The following is a 9,756-nucleotide window of genomic DNA, read 5'->3' on the forward strand; positions in this document are numbered from 1 at the left end:
TTGTGGGCACATTTCATCAAGTCTGAGATAATAGTGGTTACAGGATGACAGTTACTTTATCACTCAGACAGTCCATCAGACTGAAATTTCTTAAATAAATGGTGATGCTCCGTTGCTGGTTCCTCAGGCACGTGTGTACTCGTGTGTTTAAAGGACACAGGACAACCTTGGGTATCATTCCTCAGGCACTGTCCCTGTGTTTTTTAGACGAGGTCTCTCACTGATTGGCCAGGGACCCATCTCCCTCTGCTTCTCCAGCCCTGGGATTTTAATTATATACCATCCATTCAGGTTGTTTCCTTGTTTACATCCTTGTATTTGCACAGCAGCACTTTACTGAGCTAGTTCCCAGCCTCTAAAAGATCCTTTCTGGAAGCTGAAGCTGAAGCATGATTTATGTGGGTAACATAGTGTGGGATTTCTTGCCTTTATCTTAGAACGTAGAAAATATTCTCAACCATTGAAAACTTGTGATGTGGGTATTGTTATGGCATGGTATTTAGATTAGATCAGAATTTAGATTTTGAATCATCTATTTAACCTGTGTACATGCTGGGCAAATTACTTAACTTCTCTCAACTCTAAAGTGGATGTAATAATAATACTCAGAACCCTAGTGAGGATTAAAGAGGACCATGGTAGGTGTAGTGTGCTTAGCATGGCTTCTGTTCACAGGGCCAGTTGTGCTGTCACTCTTCTCTGCAGCTTCAAGTGTTTACTTAGATCACCTTAGCACTCAGAAAAGCAGTAGCTATACTTTACTACTAAGTCTTTTGTTTCTTCTTCTTACAGATAAGTCAGCCGAAGATTATAATTCTTCTAACACTTTGGTAAGTCTGTGTTTCCTCCATTCTGAAATAAGTGGGTATGGAAGTAAGGTTCAGGACAGTGTAGTACAGACAGCCTGGCTTCAGCGACACTCATTTTGGCCACTGCCATGCCTTAGATTCTCTATCTACATTAAAGGAACTGGAGTGGTTAACTGTTATCCCTATTTGACCGTATGTCTCTTCCAGCTTTACAGTGCTGTAGAAATTCTAACCTTGAAACCTGAGATGTAGCTTTTAGGCTGTTTCATTTGTAGGTTTGAACGTTGGAAACCCAGTTTATCTTTCTGTGGCTCAGAGTTTTCATCTGTAAAATGAGAATGATTCATTATTCCTTACCTGGATGTGTTTCTTGTCAACTAAATTTAGGAGGGAATCCTAAAAAAGTTAAAAGATGGCTGAAGGTCCAAGTGAGTGGCAGAGTACCTGTTTATCATGTGAGAAGCTGCAGGTTCAATCCCCAGAATGTCAGAAAAATCAAAAAGAAGGTGCTTGTACCATATTGATTTATTAAACATTTACAGAAACCTCTATTCTCTGCCAGGTCCTTTGTGTAGCAGATAGACAGTGTCCTAGACTTGTACCTCCTAGTCTTATAGAGCATATGAAGGCACATACAGTTACTGCTCATTGTGCTATAATCCCCCTGAGGTGAAGGACTGTATCTGTCTTATTAATAGCTTTGTCTTTGGTACTCAGCAGGTTCTGACATTTGCTAAACATTTATTGAATTAAAGAGTGAGTGTGTCAGTGAAAGCTTCTCAATGGTAACATCTATGCTGAATGAGTTACTTAGAGTAAGAATTAGAGAGACGACGACATTTCAGATAGAAAATTATATGCATGGGGAAGGAGGTTCACAAGGTATGTATATTCTGGGAACTGCTAGTAGTTTGATATGTCTGGATGTGCCGGAAGAGAGGTTGGCAGTGAAGAGGCATAGTAGAGTAGGCCAAGTCAGTAGGAGTTTGGCTTTGTCTAAAAGCTAATGAAAAGCTTAGAAGAATTTTAAACAGGGAGAATAGTAATATATAACACAGTACGGAGCCGCTGTCAAACTTTGCTGCCAGCAGTCAGCGTCATTTGTGCTCGTGGCAAGTATAAAAGGTACCAGTCTGGTACTTTGCAATGTATTGGGTCCTTTTTATTCATTGTCTCTTTTACTTTTCACAGCAGTGTAATGAATCAGATTGCTATCCTTGTTTTATGGATGTTAAAACTGAACTAGAGAAAGGTTAATGGCAGTACACATAGGATTCCTACTCTGTCCTCCTTTCCTCTCATTCATGCTGCTTGCAACAAATGGAAGAGATAATGATTTAAAAATGGGGGAAGTATTTGAAGATACACTGTCTTTGAAAAATGAATTATTGACCAGTAAATTATTGAAGAAAAGCCTAAACAAAGTGGAGTAGTGATCTGTGGGTTAAATGTCTTTATACTTTTGTAAAAAGAGTGGCTGTTATCTATTATTGAATGGCCACTCTGTGCCAGACATAGTGTTAAGATATTCATCTTTAACATAATTAGTCCTTACAATTACCTTGGGAAGAATGTTGTTTTTATTTCCTGGACAGAAAAACAAATCTTCCGAATAACTCACAAATAAGAACCAAGTTAGAAACCAGTTGTGGTGCAAGCCTGTACTCCCAGCACTCGGGAGGTAGAGGCAGGAGGGTCAGAATTTCAAGGTCATCATTGGCTACATAGTAATTAGACTGGCTTGGGTGGCATGAGACTCACATCTCAACAAACAAACAAGTGAACATAAAACCATATAAGAATAAGAATCTTCTGAGTCTCACAGTCTAGGGTTTTTCACTGGGTCAGGGAACAGAGAAAGACCTAGAAGGACTTATAAAGACAAGTACAGTCAGGCAACAGCTCTGTTGTTAGTGTGGGAGAAGGGCCCTGTGGCTCATGCCATATGGCTTAGATAGAGAGTAACACCTGCTTGGTTTAGTGTCTACAAGTAGAACCACTCACACTGTCAAGGACATTTACCCCTAACTGAGAGCATTTCCCCTATAAGTCCCTGCTTTATATTTCCTTATTTGTATGTACGTTGATGTGATTTTATAATTGTAGCGTATCATTGATTTCTCTATTGGTTTTATACATATTGTTGTATTTAATTCATGAAATAATTAAGCATAATTACTATCTCCCTATTACAGATTTTAAAAATGTGGCACAGAAAAATTATGAATTGCTCCCTCCTATTGAAGTAATAATAAAAATCAGTTAAAAAATTCCATTCTCTTGAACATTCATGTATTTACTCATTTTATAAGTATTTCCTTAGCATCTTTATGCCAAAGCACAGGCAACACAAAAATTAATGTGCACTCTCCTACACCTTGATACAAATCTTAATAATGGATTAAGGAGATATGAGCCAAAAGAGAAGGTTGCAAGAATAATATGCAGTGGTGTCATGTTTGATTTGTGATTTGTTCTTTCTGATAGTTGAAGGAAGTTTACATACTAGGTCCCAAAGGCTTGCTCATTTAACAAACATGATCTTGTAGAGCTCTTTCAGTTCTAAACACTCTTATCTGTGTTTAGGATCTGACTCTTAAGATTCTATGGTATTTTTATTGCTGATTCTTATTTTTAGAATTTATACCAGTCAGGAATGTTGGTACATATCTGTAATCTTGTTGAGGAGGCAGAAATAGTTCCAAGCTACTGTGGACTACATAGTCTCTTAAACAAGAGACTATACATTGTGTGATAGGTTCTTTGGGTGCTGAGAAATGAAGGCCTGGTAATGGCTTTGCTCTTAATCTCACAAGTTAGTGATAAAAGAGAACATATGAAAAGGATGTATAACATAGTGTCAGGTAAAACTAGGTAATAAGAAATGGGCAGTGTTTTCCTGTCTGAGGGGTAGTGTAACAAAAGCCTGTTTATTAAGGCTGTTTATTAAGGGCTCATTAAGGGTCCAGAATATAAAATAAGAGCAATTGGAGTTTGAGTAAACTATTTTGAATAAAATGTGTGTGTGTGTGTGTGTATTTGGATGTGCATTTTAGTGTAAGCTTGAGTCTTATTCCTCTTCGTTTAAGAAGAAGCTTAGGGTAATGAACTGAATGTGCTCATCTTTTGTTAGCCTAAAGATATATTTCAAGAGGGATAGCATTCCAAAACAACAACAACAACAAAAACAGGTCATAACCTAACCATTGTGAAGAATTCATAAAAGACACAAAGCCTGTTAGGAGGAGCTCAGAAGCGGCTTCAAGTAATTGGAAGCCAGGTACATGGCACATGCCTGAATTCTTAGTACAGGAGATGATACTAGGGATTGTGGCTAGGGAGGGAGGGAGGGAGGGAGGGAGGGAGAGAGAGACAGAGACAGAGACAGAGAGAGACACAGAGAGACAGAGAGAGAGACAGAGAGACAAAACACTAGGAGATTTCTACTACAATGTTAAGAAAGGGAAACATAGCTCTGCAGTTGCAAGAAAATACTTGTTACTTTTTCTGATATATTTTATTTATTGACAATTTCATTTTGATACAATGTAACATGATCATACTCACCCTCAACTCCACCTTCTTTTTCTGTCCTCTCCCAGGATCTCCTAAAAATCTACCCCCCACTTTCATGTTTTTTCCTTTTTTTTTTTTTTTTTTTTTTGTAAACCTGCTGAGTCCAATTATTGCTGCTTGATTAGAATGTTTGATTGATCTTGTTGACTTTAGTGTGTCGGAAACTACAGCTGCAGTGAGCTCATGAATGCAAGTGGTTCATCATATCCAGCAGACAGCAAGTCAGAGCACTCCTCCCCGCCCTCTGGCTTTTACATCTTTTCCACCTCCTCTCTGCTATGGTTTCTTGAGCTTGGGTAGGGTAGCAGGTTGCTACAGAGCTGAATACTCAGTGGTGGGTGACCTATTTTCAGAACTTTGAACAATTATGAGTCTCTGTATAACTGTTGCCTACTGCAGAAAGAAGGGTCTCTGGTCACGGTTGAGAGAAACACTGACCCATGAGTATAAACGTAAATATTTAGGAGGCAGTTTGACAATTTGTCCTTTTAGCAAAACAACACAACAGCAGTAAGTCCTCACTGTGGTCTGTGTCCTGAGGCAGGGGCTTGTGACCAGGTTCACAGTGCCAGGTGGGGATTCCTTCCTGAAAAGACAATACCTTTAAAATTCGGCATCTCAAGAGGAGGTGTCTCATACTTTTTAATCCCTAGTCCCTCATATGCTTTTTCATGCCTATGCTATCTTAAAGAAAAACTTGTCACGAATCACTTCTCTACAATGTACATATTAAATCAGACCTGCCGCAAATATATTGTTGGAGTAATCAAAGGGTAAAAGAATTCTTACAATTTAAAAATGTAATCAATCAACAAACATTAAAGGACAATTACACACAAATGAAGTTCAGAAAATTAATGGGACAGATGGAGAATTTGAAAATAAGGGGCAATAAGCACAAGTCAGGAAGACAAATCAGAGAACAGGGAGTAGAAGAGAAAAACCAAATACAACACACACATCCTCAAAGGAAAAGAAATACAGCAGCTCCCTAGGTAAAGAAAAGCACGAGTCTTCAGATGAAAGGTCTGTCAACCAGGCCACACAATCAGAGACTAAAGATAGAGAGAAAATTCTTAAAAGCCTCCTTAAAAAATTGAGCCAGAGTAGAGCCAATGTAGACATTAGTATCAGAGTACTTATTAACTGTGGTAGATAAAGGAATATCTTTATCCTTTGAGGTGTGAGGAAAATTATAGAGTCAAAAAATTCTATACCTAATAAAAATCAGCATTTGATCATGTCATAATAAAAACATGTTTGGCTATGTGAAGATCAAGGTTTATAACACACAGATCATCTTTGAAAGGCTAAACATTATATAATAATTAACTCACAGAGATGATGGTGATTAAGAATATTCACTTAAAATTTATCATTTTTATCCAAATTTATATTAAAAAGTCCAGTTGTTAGTATAGAGGCATTCAGCTGGCCTACTCTCAGGGACCTAGCAATTGCTTACAACATGACCTTCTTGCCACATGACCTTCTTGCTACATGACCTTCTTACCACATGACCTGTTGCAGGTCAGGTACAACAGGTGTGTGCTACGAATAAAAGGGCTTGCTGGCCACTCAGCTGCTTTCTGTCTGTTCTCAGTGTCCCTTCTATCCGTTTTCCTTCCCTCTCTGGCCCCTTTCTCTGCCCTCATGGCTCTGTTCCTGTCTGTCTGCTTGTTTACATGTCCACTTGCCTGCCTCCATCATTTTGTAGGTCCTCACTACTCTCCCTTCCCCCAATAAACCAATAAACCACCAGGTCCTTTGCATGGCATAATTTCCCAGGGATACATGGTGGCGTGGGCCTGCCAAAGCTACCCACCTCGCTACATTATAATACCAGTAGGGCTAGAAATTATCAAATAACACTATTTCCAAGACTTCACCATTGTCTTGGCAAACCTGTTTTGGTATTCTATTTTCTGTTGTTGTTGTTGTTGTTACTATTACTAATCTTACTATTATTGTTATTACTACTTTTGACATTTGGTGAAGCACATGCACTGGTAGTTTTGAGAAAGTAGGAAGTAGACAGTATTTGCTGGGTCTTGGAATTGGAGTTTCTATGTCCTCATATTTTATTAACACTTTTGCTGATTACAGAATTCTAGGTTGATAATTTTTTAATAGAATTTGGAAAATAATATATTTTTGTCATTTATCTAAAGTACTACTAATTCCAAAGCCATTTTTATTTTTGCTTTTTTATATGTAGTTTTTTGTAACTTGAAAAGTTTATAGGATCTCAACTAACGTTCTTGACTTTCAAAATTATGTACACATTTTCATGTTTTATTATGAATAGAACAAATACATTTATTACAAACCCTTTCAACATGAATACTCCAAATTTCATGTACTCGGAAATATGTTTGAATTGTTTTCTTTATTTCTTCTTTCATTTTCTTCGTTCTCTTTTTCTGTAACTCCATTGATTTTTTTTTTGTTTTAATTTTTAGGATATTTTCTTTATTTTTCATTATACATATTGGGTTTTATTTCTATTACATGTTTAATTTCCAAATGCATTTTCATTTAAAAATTCAATATCGTATTTTGTGTCTAGAATTAGTATCTGTTCTTATCTTAAAGGTATTAATGATATACTTGATTTTGATTTTTTTCCTTCCTATTCAGTCTGGTGTGTATATGTGTGTGTGTGTATGTGTGTGTGGCTTTTGTTTATTTTCTGAGTGGTACTTGTTTTTTCTCCTTTAAGTTGAAGTTTCATATTTAAAAATCTTTGGAGGTCTCTTAAATTTATGATTGCGATACTAAAAGCTTAGTAGAATTTAAGCTCAATTTAAGGTTAGTGATTTCAGCAACTTATAGTTTTATAACCATCTCCATAATTCAGACCATAGGATAGTGCACTAGTTTTCTGTTGCTGTTATAGAGCACCATAACCAAGCTTACAGAACTTACAGGAAGAAGGGAAGATCTTTGGGGGTTTTCAGAGGCATAGGAGTACACCATTATCATGGCAGGGAGTATGGCATCCACAGGTGGGCGTGGCACTAGAGCAGCAGCTGAAAGCTCACATTTATAAACAGTAAGCAGAGAACATATAGGTTATGACACTAGTCTTTTGAAGCCTCAAAACCTGTCCCCAGTGACCTTCTGTCAACAAGGCCACACCTTCTAATTCTTCCCAAACAGGGGACAAGGCATTTAAATATAGGCCAGACCATTTAGAAAAATCTTTAATACTTTCTTTTTAGAACTTTTCTTTTAGGTTCTAGGTTAGACCCAGAAAAGAATCTTATAAGTTTTCTTTGTTGATAAAGATCTGACTACAAAAGTAGCTACCAGACTGTTTCCCACAGGGTTGTCATCATTTTCCATTCCACCAGCAATTATGATGGTTCTAATTACCCTGACCCCTTCTTGTTTTCTGTCTCTTGATTATAGTCATCTTGGTGCATGTGAAGTAATATCTTATTGTGGTTTTATTTGCATGTCTGAATGAGTAATGGCTTCCAGCATCTTTTTGTTGACCATTTCTACTGTGTTTTCTAGACAAACTTCTTTCCTGCTATTTGATAACTTTATGTTTTTCAAGTTTATTGAGATATGTTTTCATGGCCTAGCATTTCTGTTGTGGAATAGTGACTCATGTGGTGGAATGTTTTTTCTGCATATATGGATGGGATGTGAAGGTCAAATTGAATGTTTGTGTTTTCTATAACTTCTTGGGCTCTTAATTATTGAGAGCATAGAAATGGAATCCCCAAGAATAGTTGAAATCTCTCTGTACAATAGAATTATTTCTTGCCTTCAACGTGTCATTTCTTGCGTTACATAAGATGACTTGTTTTACCTAAGTATTTTATTTATAATTATATGTTGTATGATTTTGTTTATAATTATTATTTCAATTGTTTTTACTTCTTACACATTATGAAATGACCTTCTTGATCCTAGTAATATTTCTGTGTCTCTGTATGTCTGTCTGTCTCTCTGCCCCTTTCATTTTCTCTCTCTGCTGGGATTAAGCTAAGAGCCCTTCATATGCTAGGCAAGTACTCTACCACTGAGGCACATCTCCAGCATGCTAAGGTTTCTATACAATGTTAGTTTTAGTTACTATAACCCACTGCACTCTTTTATGACTACTGTTTTATGTACATATATTTTCTAGTTGTCTTGCTTAAACTTATGTAGGAAACATATGTTTATATTTTGTTTGCTGTTTTTCTTCTAGTGTGGCAATTTCTGCTCTTTGGGGTATTTAGACTATTGATATTTAACAGAATTATTGTGTTTGGATTTTTTCATTTGCTTCCAGTTTTTCATATGAATCTTGACTTTTTTTAAATTCCTCTTCTACTGCTTTGTGTTGATTTTTTTTTTTTTTTTAGTGTGTGTGCATATGTGGTATGTTCATTCCTGCATGTTCATGTGAAAGCCAGAGGTTGATGCCAGTTTTCTTCTGTCACTCTCTTGATTTATGACAGCGGGTCTCTTACTAACTGTGGTGTTCAACGTTAGTGTTAAACTGGATGTTCAGTGAACCCCTAGGGTTCACCTGTCTCTACCTTATATTTCTGGTGTTAAGAGATACAAGAAGACAAGTCTGGATGCAGGAAGACATACCTGACTGCTGGTTTGTTTTAGGTCAACTTAATGTAAGCTAGAGTCATTGGAGTCGAAGATTCTCAATGGAGAAAATGCCTCTGTAAGGCATTTTCTTAATCAGTGACTGATGGGGGATGGCCCAATGTTGGCATATTTGTTTTATCTGTTTTATCATGTTCTCATATACCTCTTTTTTCTTCTCCATACTTATCCACCACATTCCCTTCCAATCCCCCAGTACTAGGTAGGAGAGAGAGGTTAGAAGGGAAGGGGAGTGTAGACCTCCTTAGACTACTTCCTGCAGACTAGGGACTTCTTGTTTCTTGGGGTCGGCCCAATCTTCATCATCAGGATATCTCCAGCTTCTTGCTAACTGCAACAACAGCACTTAGGAGGAAGCAGCAGCTGTGTTCTTTGGACTACCTCCCACCCTTCTCAGGGCTCTTGCATTATACTGTCTCCAGAGTCCCTAGTCTGCAGCTGGCAAAGATCATGCCCCCCTAGAGCACAGGGCAATCATAGTTAACGGTTGTGGACAATCTGAAGCAGCCCCATAGTCCAGAGCTGAGATTAAACCAAAAAAATGTACAGATTACAGCTGGGCTTTTAAAGAAACCAAGCAGCCCAGGCCATTAGACTGATAGATGGTGACCTCCTTGGGCTGGAGGTCCAGGCTTCTATAAGAAAGCAGGCTGGGGCTGGTGAGATGGCTCAGTGGGTAAGAGCACCCGACTGCTCTTCCGAAGGTCCAGAGTTCAAATCCCAGCAACCACATGGTGGCTCACAACCA

The 9,756-nt window shown here is 37.8% G+C and overlaps 1 protein-coding gene across 4 annotated transcripts in view; it reads left to right on the forward strand.

Moving 5' to 3' along the window:
• The window catches only part of Pak1 (p21 (RAC1) activated kinase 1), a 125,637-nt gene that overhangs the window by 84,527 nt on the left and 31,354 nt on the right, over positions 1 to 9,756 (forward strand). For all 4 annotated transcript variants that reach the window (XM_021167463.2, XM_029479658.1, XM_029479656.1 and 1 more), the window contains exon 5: positions 793 to 830. In XM_021167463.2, the coding sequence (XP_021023122.1) occupies positions 793 to 830 (38 nt within the window). The remainder of the gene's footprint in view (positions 1 to 792; positions 831 to 9,756) is intronic.

This window comes from Mus caroli, chromosome 7 (assembly GCF_900094665.2).
Source record: "Mus caroli chromosome 7, CAROLI_EIJ_v1.1, whole genome shotgun sequence".
NCBI lineage: Eukaryota > Metazoa > Chordata > Mammalia > Rodentia > Muridae > Mus > Mus caroli.